Below are 11,212 nucleotides of genomic sequence, written 5' to 3'. Positions count from 1 at the left end.
AAGAGAGAGAGAGAGAGAGAGAGAGAAAGAAAAAAAGGAAAGCAAGCAAGCCTGCAGGTAACATCCCTCCATGGCCTCTGCATCAGCTCCTGCTTCCTGCCCTGTGTGAGCTCCTGTCCTGACTTGCTTTGGTGGTTGGTGATGAGCAGCTGTGGCAGTGTAAGCTGAATAAACCCTTTCCTCCCGGGCTTGCTTCTTGGTCATGATGTTTTGTGCAGGAATAGAAACCCTGACTAAGACAGGGCTGCTTCTTGAAGTTTATATGAGGTATGCGTCCACAGAGCTACCAGCAAGCGTAACTTCATTACCCTTATCTCTGGACTCATGCTACTGCTTTCTGAATGTCTTGCCAGTCCTGGCCTCCCTGGGGCCTGTCCAATTCCTACTCTTCACTCAGAGGTCACCGCCCAAGGGAGCCTTCCCTGATGCCTTCAAGAGCTCTTGTGCCCTCTGTGTTCAACATGTGGAGCACTGTATTGTAACCACCTACTCATCCGTCTCTCCCTGTGACTACAGAAAGTGTTGAGTGGGCAGGAAAGCAATGGACCCCAAGACTAGACCAGCAACCAGGAGAGCAGAGTAGACAAGAACTGCTGGAAGGACCTGAATTTTTTGAAGGTGCCCGATTGCTTGCTGCAGTGAGAGCCATCCCCGCCGCACACCATGCACTTGTCAAATTTCTTCTTGGAGCCAATGATCCGGTCACAGCCAGCATGGATACAGCGGCCCTGGACACAGACAGAGGAGGTATCTGGGGAGCAGGGAGTCCCATCTGCCACCTGAGGAGCAGAGGAGGGACATTGTTAATAAGAGTTCTTGCTAAGTCAGCAGGGGTTTGTAAGCTAAACATCTGGAAGGGGAAATCGGAAAATCACAGAAAAGTGAGAGATGTAGGGGAGCCTTCCCCTATATGGAATTAATATGATAATAATGATACACACTACCATTGTTCTTGCACTGACTATGCATCAGGTGATGCACAAAATGCTTTAGGTCTCACAATTTCTAAGAGTGAACTTTTGAGGTTTAGAAATATCGCAAATTGAGAGGGCCAGGATTTTTAGTCCCAGCACCAAACTCTAAATTTAATGGTACAGCCTTCAATGGCCACTAGAGGGCAACAAACTTCCAGGAATTTTGTATAGGCTCCTGGAGAAGGCAGGGGCGGCCAAAGATGCTAGAGCTTGTTTTGAACCTGCCACTCTGTGATACAAAAGGAGTGTCCAGGAGTTAGCCATCTTCAGGAAGTCTATCCACTGAAGGACTGGCTGTCAGAGAACCAATACTTTGACAGAGTCAAAAGTGAAAGAGTGGAAAATCGAGTCAAGGATTTTTTTCCCTCCAAAGGTCACGTGCTTCCATTCTCACCAAATGTGGTGCAAAAGAACGAGAAAGGAGAAGCAAACAGCTACAAGGCAGAGCAGCTTCACTGGCTGACTCAAGGCCAGGCCTCTGTTCTAATATGGGACAGTCATGGACAGACAAGGCTGAGTGAGCCTGTACGCTGCCATGCAGGACTGTGGGGCCACGGAGAAGTGTGTTAGCCTCGACTGGGCCTGAAGGTTTCTGGTCCTCACCCGAGGCTCCAGTACGTAGTAGTAGCCCAGCGCCCGGGCCTGGCAGGTGAGTTTGCACTGGTCTCGAGGAGCCACACCTGTGTAGCGCGGAACCCAGTCCATGGGCCCTGGAAAGCTCTTGAAGAGGTCGGTTCGGTGGTTGTAGGCAGCACACTGCTCTTCACGGAAGGTCAATGCTAGAGGCATAAAGCAAACAGCCTGAGCCTCTCTCTCCTCACACCATCCCACGCACCCTTCCACCTAGACCCTCAGAACTTTAGCCAGCATGGCATCTCTCCCTCAAAGATTTCCAGGGATAGTTCTAGAAAGATAAAGAAATGTCCCCGGCAGCAGAGACAATCTGGCCAGGACTCAAGGCACAATCCTTCCTGTCCACCACCCCTTCCGAGGGCTCCCATCCTTCACACCCCTCACCTGAGCCGTGTGGGCAGTTCTCCGTGTTGCAGGAGCGGAAGCGAGTCCGGCGGCCCTCACAATACTTGCCACCGTTCCGGGGGACGGGCCTTGTGCAGTCCCGGGAGGAGAACTGGACACCACCCCCACAAGTCCTGGAGCAGTCACCCCATGGTCCCCAGGGGCCCCAGCCTCCAGCCTGAGGAATCTGCAAGGGCACAGAATGGAGATGGGATGAGCACACTCTCTCCTAGGCTTAGGGCCAGTCCTTTCTACAGGCCTTTTACCCAAGCCACACCCTGAGGTCTCACATTGAAGTCCTTGAGCTGGTCCACATGAAGACAGCGGCCACCCATGCAGGCCTGTGCAGATCCACAGGGAGTGCCATCAGCCCAGGGTGAATGCTTCGTCTGGCACATGGCATGGCCATTGAGGTGGCCGGAGCACCAGAGGGCAGCACAGGGCGGTGGCAGCTGTGGACAATGGCTTGAGTCAGGACCAAAGGTCAGTTGGCATTGGCGGTCAGCGTCATAGTCCTTGCCAGGAAAAGTCGCTGGCAGATGGAGGGGGGCCTCTGGTTTGTCTAAGAGGCAGTGCCCTGAAAGGGGGTTAACATACAAAGTTACAAATCACAGTACTGTGGGGTACTATTATTACATCCAAGTTACCTATTAGCTAACTACAAGCACAGAGAAGTGAAGTAATTTATGGCCGCATGCTTGTATGTAAACAAAGAACTCAATCAGCGTAGGAACCAAAAATACTTCCACCTGGTCTTACCCACTGCAGATTCATCATCATCATCATCATCATCATAGTGGGTTGTATTACTTGTAATGGGTTGGCCTGATGCTGCTTGTATTCTAATGCTTAATTCTGATGCTAATACTGGTTCCTCAAGATCTGGTTGCCCCTAAGTTATTTTTGATTGGTGAATAAAGAGGCCTATAGCCAATAGCTGTGTAGAAGAGACATAGGTGGGGTTTAGGGTACCGGAGTTGAGAGTCAGAGGAGAACCATGAGGGGGAGAAGGTGAGGAATGGGAGAGAAGCCCTCCTCATGGATTCGTGAGTCATGAAATAATGGCTGTGTGGGTTGGCTAATTGGAGTTAAGAGCAGCTCAGACAAACATGACAAATTATATGGTGGGATTATTGGTTGGGAAATAGATATATTAGCACAGAGGATAGAGATCTGCTCAGCTCTTGTGCTGATTATGGCTTATTATAAATATAAACGTTGTATGTGTCATTTATCTGGGAACTGAATATTCAAGATGAGGTAGAAACCCTGGATTGGGATTAAAAATTTCTACAACAACTAGTAGAATTTGGGGTTTGTTTTCTTTATTTTCTTTTTTATTTATTTAATGTATATGAGTACACTATAGCTGTCCCCAGACACACCAGAAGAGGGCATCAGATCCCATTACAGATGGTTGTGAGTCACCATGTGGTTGCTGGGAACTGAACCTAGGTCCTTTAGAAGAGCAGTCATGCTCTTAACTGCTGAGCCATCTCTCCAGCCCCAGAATTTGGGTTTTCAAAACTATTTTTTAAATCACCTTCACTTATATATCTCAGGAGAAGGGGGGAGTTTGTACATGTATGGAAGTCAGAGGACAACCTGAAACCCGGTCATCAGACTCTCAGGTTTGCCAGCAAGTGCCTTAACTTGCGCCATCTTACCGGCCCTACTTGGAATCTTGAGGGCAAGATTCTCACTCTATAGCTCCAGATGGCCTGGAAACTCACTGTTACACAGCCCAAGCTTGCCTGAAGCCATGTGGTAATTCTTTCATTTCCCAAATGCTAGGATTATAGGCATATGCCACCATGCATAGCATCTGTGCACAATCCTTCTCTCTCTCTCTCTGTCTCTCTCTGTCTCTCTCTGTCTCTCTCTGTCTCTCTCTGTCTCTCTCTGTCTCTCTCTCTGTCTCTGTCTCTCTCTGTCTCTCTGTCTCTGTCTCTGTCTCTNTCTCTCTCTCTCTCTCTCTCTCTCTCTCTCTCTCTCTCTGTCCTGGAACTCACTACACAGACCAGGCTGACCTCAAATGCACACAGATGCCCCTGCCTCCGAGTCTGGGATTAAAGGGATGTGCCACCATGCCCATCTATAGAATTCCTGAGGATGCTTCTAATCAGCTGCTTTGGGGAGCTGGAGATATGGCTCCACAGTTAAAAGTGCTTGAAGAGGGCTGGTGAGATGCTTCAGCAGGTTAAGAGCATGGACTGCTCTTTCAGAGGTCCTGAGTTCAAAATCCCAGCAACCACATGGTGGCTCACAACCATCCGTAATGAGATCTGACACCCTCTTCTGGTGCATCTGAAGTCAGCTACAGCATACAGCATACTTATGTATAATAATAAATAAATCTTTGGGTCAGAGCAAAAAAAAAAAAATTAAAAAAAAAAAAAAAAAAAGAGCGCTTGAAGAGGTCTCCATTTAGTTTCCAGCACCTACATCACAAACTGCCTCCAGCTCCAGGGGATCTAAGACCCCTTTCTGGCCTCCAAAGGCACCTGCAAGCATGTATACAGACATACAGAAAATAAAATAAAATATGAACTTTTGTCTGGAGATAGTCATTCTGCAGCCTTGCACACTTAATTGAATGGCAAGATGGTCAACTGATTTCATAGCCAGTCCATTTCAATCTGGGACAGTGCTGGCTCTTAAAGGGTCAGTTCTAATTGTGTGGAGCCAATATAAGCTCCCCTACCCCCTTATCTGTGCTATTTGCTGTCATAAGAAGTGAGAACCACACCAAGGCAGCAGTATTTCTCACCCCATCACATACAGCAGAGGAAACACACATGGAGGACTCAGTGTGGCCCGCAGAAAATGTTCCAGAAATAAGCGTCCAGTGAGAGAGGGCAGGAATTGAGTCCCTACTCTGAGAAAGGTGTCAGCAGCTTACCATAGCCATTGTCCAGGAAGTCAGTGATGAATCGGGCACTGCAGGGGGACCAGGGCTCTTCAGGGTCTACATGAGCCATGACAGGAGCCATGACATGGCGAGAGGAACCCCCCTGCCCATTCAAGTTAGCGCATGGCTTGGAGTTATCATGAAGCATGTTGAAGACATGGCCTAGAAGAGAAAAGGTCCTGCTAGTATCTAGAGGGCTCATCCCTTGTCCTCACAGGGCTCCATCAGATACTTGGTTGCAGCTGTCGATGATCAGATCCACCTTCCCTACCCTGCTCTCGGATCCCCTCGTGGTTCTCTGAAGATTCAATGTGGAGCCCCTATTGCCCTGTCTTCTCTTCCCCAAACGAAAGGCCCTTGCTTACTTTCCACTGTCCCTAACACTCTCAACCCTCTACTCCTATTCCCTTACTCTCGCCCCTTCCAAACACGTATATGCATATATGTACATACAGTTCAAAGTAACGTTTCCACCTGCTATTTTATTTATTAGAATCCATGAGCCGGACAGTAGTAGCACATGCCTTTAATCCCAGCCCCCGGGAGGCAGAGGCAGGTGGATTTCTGAGTTTGAGGCCAGCTTGGTCTACAGTGCAAGTTCCAGGACAGCCAAGGCTGCACAGAGAAACCCTGTCTCAAAAAAAAAAAAAAAAGAATCTATGTTTGTCTGTACCCAGAGCAGTGGGTTTCTGACCCTGGACTTAGAGCTGGTAAGGAAGATATCTTAGTACCCCAATTTGTACTCTAGTGAGCCCCTTATATCATTAGAGTATCCTCAGTCCCCCTCACATCCAGTTCAGGTGCCACACTGCCCCGGAGCTTCCTTACCGAGTTCATGAGCAGCAGTGAAGGCTGACTGGAGTCCATCATCTTCCACTATAGCACAGCTCCTGGCTGGATCACACACTGTGCCCACATCAGCCATACCCAGGGTGTCACAAGTGGAGACCCCACACAGGTCCTGTGGAGAAGGAGCACAGACAATGCTTAGGGCTGATATCCAGCTTAGGGAGGAACTAGACGCTGGGGCCAGCACGGTCAGGGCCCACATAGGCACCCCATGGCTGTGCGGCTGGCGCCTGGCTCGCGTGTAACTCCAGGGGTATCTTCTCCATCATGGCCCGTGGTGTGGTTGAGCCTCTCTCTGTGTTGTGCTCCCTTGCCTGTGGGGCTGACTGAGGCCTTACCTGCCGGGTGAACAGAATGGCTGTGTCAAAATGGTCAGGGTCTGAGTCGTTAGGGGTGTTGAGGCCCCGCTGCCAGGTGCAGAAGCTGCGGAGGGTCTGCGCGGCACTTGGCCCCACTTGGGGCCCTTCCTGGCCGGACCCCAGGATCACCAGGCGAGTCACCACCAAGTTGACAGGGTTTCGGATGCTTGGGTGTTTAAAGGCTTTGGCGGCGGCTGCCATAACCGTCAGCAGGTAGCGCTTTAACCCTGTACCGTGGAATGCTGCCATCTTATCATCTGCCACCACCAGTGTCTCCACGAATCTACTCAGAGAAGCGAAGCGCTTGAGGAGAGGAAGAAAAAAAGAAAAAGAAAGAAAAATGAGAGAGAGGAGGGTCCTGAGATCCCTCTCACATCCCTTCATTCCCGGGTCTAGAACTCAGCTGAGTTAGCTGGCCCTCACATGCGCCACAGGATTCCTGAAGTGACTGACTGGTTTGGACCTTCCCCCTAACCCCAAATCCCAGTGCTTTTGTGGTAATGTTGAAGAATCAGCTGTTGTTCTGGAAGAAGAGGAGGCTTGCCACGTTTCATGGCTAAGTGGGTCCCAGAGGTGAAAAGCAGCTGGGACTGACTCAGGGAGGAGAGGCGCTAGGGTCCCCAAGTGTGGCGGGGGTTGTGGGAGTAGGACTAGAGGCTGAGCTGCGGCGACGTGTCTGCCCTGTGTGGTTGGAGGAACAATTCAGTCAGCAGCTAGGGCCACAGCCAGATCTCAGCGTGGCGGGTGTGGAAGGAGTGTCTGGTCTGGATTAAAGCTAGAGGAAGGGTGGGGGGAGAGGAAGGGGGGAGACCCAGGAGTGGGAGGGAGGAAGGATAGCGCCTCAGGCAGCCTTGCAGTCAGCCCAGTGTGGGAAGAGGACTGACCCAGAGGTATGGGATGCCTCTCTCCGCCAGCCTCCTCCTGCCCTAGTTTGCAGTTTGCCAGAACAAATTTAAAAGGAACACCAGAAGCCAAAAACTCAATCCCCCGGGCCTCAAAGTTTACTCCTGAAGCTGGGGGTGGGGGTTAAAAAAAAAAAATCACTGGGGCAGAGAAAAGAGCCTAGGCCAACAGGCTGTAGAGAGAGCTTTACTGCTGGGAACTGTGTCAGCAGGAGACTCCAGGGCCAGGAAGGGGCGGGGGAGAGAGGGGGAGAGGTCATTCCGGCCCAGAGAATCTGACCTACCTCAGGGAAACCTCAGAGCAAAGCAAAGGACCGAAGCAGGGAATAGCCAGGGTTTTTCAAAGAAAGAGTAGTGGAGATAGGAAAGGCAGAGAGAAGGAGAGAAGCTGGAAAGCTACAAGTGGAAGTGGGAGGAGAGAGGGTGAATAGGGGTCAGTAGGGCAGACATGGCGGGAGGATGATACCAGGCGCGATCTCCAGGGTTGCCTACCTTGGTTCTGCGGGAAATGGGACTGGGGCTCCCAGAAGGAGCCTTGACGGTGCACATGGGACCTTGGTTGCTGGCAGGACTCTTCCGGCGTAGGATGTGAGCCCCTGGTCCCCCAGCAGAGTTAAGGGCACCTCCTTCCAGAGGCTGGAGGTGGAGTTCGGCCCCACGGTACTGCAATACCCCTAATAGGGCTCCCCCGTCCCAGTGCAGAGATGCCACCGACTCCGGATCTCCATTGATGGTGCCAGTCAGGTAGGTACCTGGCTCTGCCCCACCCAGCATCTCAGGTGCCTGGCCCAGGTACTGTACTGTCAACCCCGCTACCTGCACCCCAGGGTCCTGTTCTAGTTCTAGTAGCAACATCTCCCCAAAGGCTGGCAATCGGTACAGCAGCCTGGCAGGAACGCCTGATCCAGGTATGATGCTACTGCCATTGAGCTTCTCTGGAAACACGATCTCCTCCTCCCGGGGGAGGGGGCTGGCTGACCATGCTAAGGGGAGGAAGGAGGCCAGCAGCAGCAGCAGCCTCCGCCACCGCACAGTGTGAAGCGGCAAGCAGGGTTGGCATCTTCGCAGCCAGTGCCCAGTCAAACCCCTCCTGGGATGCAAGCTCATCTGGGACATGGTACCGGGGATGCAGCTGGGATGGTTTGAGGCCATCTGCAGCACCAAAATCCTCCACACCCTAACTGTGGAAGGCTCCTCGTTAAAGCCAGAAGGGCTTGGGGCTTGTGCCAAAATCTGAGGCAAAGTTTTTAGAGGGGCTAGGGACTTTCAGAGAAGATGGAAAAGAAAGCAGCCCCTGGGCTCAGGAAAAGTGCCCACGGGTTCTCTGCTCCAAAACTTCCTCCTGTGCCTTTCTGTCCCAGGTCTTTGTCTGTGACTCCTTGGCTTCTCCCTCTGCTCAGCTGTCTGACTTTGCCTCAGTTCTTGCCCTGTCTTTGCCTCCTCCTCCTCCTCCTCCTCCTCCTGCTGCTGCTGCTGCTGCTGCTGCTGTCTCTTTGTCTCTGTCTCTCTCCTCTTCTGTCTCTCTCGTTTCTGTGTATCTGTGGGTCTTCCCCGGGTTCTCCCCAGCCTCTCTCCCCTCCAGCTCTTTATAGCATCCAGAACCTCCCTCTGTGTGTGATTGGCAGATCTGTAAGCCACTCAGCCAGAAGCCTGGTCACTGGGACTCTGAAGGATGGAGGATGTATCATTGCTTCCCAAAGACCTTAGTGGTTTTCTTTTTTTTCCTTAAAAAAGAAAGGGGTGGGGGAAGGGACTTGCCCAGGGGAAGGGAATCTCTAACGAGCAGATGCAGTTAAGGCACTGAGCCAGCTGATGACACATCTTTTTCCCAAATCCCCCCATCAGCCCTCAGCTGTCTCTTTCCCGGTTTTTTTAGTGGGACAGAGCCCCAGGGGAGGTAGGGACTGGGGGAAAGGGTCTGGACGGTAGTCACAGATGAGATTCAGGTCCCTCCTATCCAGCCTGGTCTAGCCTATGCTTCCTCACTTCCTTGTGGAAGTTATTTATGCTGCCCTCTACCCCAGAGGCTAATCTGTTAGAACCAAGCTGTCTGGGTTTAAAAGGAAGTGGGGAACTGGTAAGAAAGCATTAAGAGAGAAAGAAGGAAGGATGGGACCAAGGCGCTGGGAAGAAGAGGTGGTACAGACCGGAAGGCAAGGAGACAGCTGTTAGAACTTTGTTACAGTGGAAACAAGGAAGAAACAGACGGAAAAGGAGGAGCTAACTACTTTTCTTTTTATAGGAGGAAGATCCAGAGTAGATCTGTTCTCATTCATTCTCCTTCTCTCCTTTCCTCCCTCTCTGACCTCCCTTCTCTCCTGAGTTACCCCGACCTAGGCAAAGCATAGAACAGATTCCACCCCAGGCCTCCTCCCCCCCACTTCCTGAGTGCCCATTCCCTGGCTCAGCTCCCAGGAGATTCCCCCAGGCTCTTGGCCCTGTTCCTACCCACGCCCAGCTACCCTAGCACAGCCCCACTACCTCAAGTCAGCCAGACCCTCACCTAGACAAAGACCTGCTCTCTTGCTCTCTTTCTCCTCTCTCTCTCTCTCTCTCTCTCTCTCTCTCTCTCTCTCTCTCTCTCTCTCAGAATCCAGAATTCATCTCTGCTACTTTTTGACCCCACCTTTCAAATCCAATAGTTCCTGGAATATCTAGTAATCTTTGACTCCTCATTTCCCATGGGGTGAGGGGAGGAGACACAGACACAGACACAGACAGACAGACACACACACACACACACACACACACACACACACACACACACACTCTGAGAGAGAGAGAGAGAGAGAGAGAGAGAGAGAGAGAGAGAGAGAGAGAGAGAACCTGGGATGGGGACAGTGACCAGTACGTGCATGTGTGTGGGTGTTAGAGGAGGGAACTAATGACTTCTCTGCTTCAGAACTGGAGGGGACTAAGAAACCAAAGCACACACTCTCAAGGCCAGGCAGCGAAGCATGGGGGGGGGGGGGGCAATGTCTCTCACTCCGCCCTGTGGCCACTCGTTTCCCCAGGAAATCCCCAGGAAGGGGAGCACACTCAGCAGCCCCTTCCCTTTCCCAGAGAAGCTCCACCTTCCCTGCCCCTGTCCCCACATCATAGTCCCCAGGATGCTTCCTCTCCCCCTCCCTTCCTGCTCACTAATACCTGTCCTGGTGCCTATCACTTCCTGAACTACCCACCCTCTGGTGACTTCCAGTCTCACCTCTTGACCCATCACATGCCCTGACCCTCCCTGGTCCTGAGCAGAGGGACTGAGGCAGAAGGAGCCAATCACACAAGGGATGAGGGACCAGAAGGGACAGGGGCAAGAGGAGCTGTCACCAGGATACTCTTATTGCCCCTTTCCATCCCCCCCATCTGAGCTGAGAACAAAGAGTGTGACTAAGCAGTGAAAGACAAAGGGCCACAGAGTGGCAGCTACAGCATGTGGGGAGGGGGGTGCTGGCAGAAGGAGAAGGCACAAAAGATGCAGTGTCCTAGGTAGCCCCCCCCCCCCAGCCCTCATCCCAGTTTCTGCTCGAACTACCCCCAGGGCTAGCAAGCTAGAGTCTGTCTTGACTTCACATAGGATGGATTAACACAAATATGAGGAATCCCCCCCCTCACCATCATCACATTTTTTGTGTTTAAACTATATCGCGGGAGGAAAGGCCCAGAAAAGGAGAGGGGGCCGTAGAGGGTTAGGGGACTAAGCCTCTGCCCTGACTTTCTGGGGATCACCTTGTCTACACCAGGTTTTGGTCAGTTCCCACAGCCAACGGATCTCTGGCCCCACCCTTTGGTATGCTTCCCATTAGGTCAATTTTCAGCCTAGAAATCTGGCTTTCTCCTCTTCCTCTGCAGCAAAGAATGCTCAGTGCCACTCCCCTGGCCTGTCTGCTCCACCCAGCTGCACCGCTGGTGGCCTATGTCCCAGGGACCCTGTCTGGGGGAGATGTGGAGGAGGTCTCTTTCCAATGAGAAAATTGAAGAACCTCAAAGAGTGGGTGGCCCAGCTGGAGCCGGGCTTGGAGACAAAAAAAAAAAAAAAAAGAGAGACAAAAATCAGTCTCCAGGGCAGGAAAACTCTTTGTCCATACAAAATTAGGCTCTGAGTCCTGGAATTATTACGTTTCTATGTTATTAGATACGTCTGAGGAAGAAAACTGTGGCAGGTAAGACCGTCCAGAATGGAGGTGGGATATTGCTAAGGGTGCT

The 11,212-nt window shown here is 51.7% G+C and overlaps 1 protein-coding gene across 1 annotated transcript in view; it reads right to left on the bottom strand.

Annotated features, from left to right (window-relative positions):
- Adamts4 (ADAM metallopeptidase with thrombospondin type 1 motif 4) overlaps window positions 1-8,577 on the bottom strand; it is a 10,319-nt gene extending 1,742 nt beyond the window's left edge. The window contains exons 1-8 of the mRNA XM_021197846.1: window positions 7,505-8,577; window positions 6,090-6,413; window positions 5,731-5,863; window positions 4,894-5,064; window positions 2,282-2,568; window positions 1,992-2,178; window positions 1,578-1,753; window positions 604-779 (exon numbers count right to left, since the gene is read on the bottom strand). Of these exons, the coding sequence (XP_021053505.1) occupies window positions 604-779; window positions 1,578-1,753; window positions 1,992-2,178; window positions 2,282-2,568; window positions 4,894-5,064; window positions 5,731-5,863; window positions 6,090-6,413; window positions 7,505-8,164 (2,114 nt within the window). The 5' untranslated portion in view covers window positions 8,165-8,577. The remainder of the gene's footprint in view (window positions 1-603; window positions 780-1,577; window positions 1,754-1,991; window positions 2,179-2,281; window positions 2,569-4,893; window positions 5,065-5,730; window positions 5,864-6,089; window positions 6,414-7,504) is intronic.
- Window positions 8,578-11,212: the final 2,635 nt, after the last annotated feature.

Source organism: Mus pahari, chromosome 5 (genome assembly GCF_900095145.1).
Source record: "Mus pahari chromosome 5, PAHARI_EIJ_v1.1, whole genome shotgun sequence".
Lineage (NCBI taxonomy): Eukaryota > Metazoa > Chordata > Mammalia > Rodentia > Muridae > Mus > Mus pahari.
The sequence above is the reverse complement of the archived record's forward strand: the minus strand, read 5'-3'. Positions and strand labels throughout refer to the sequence as shown.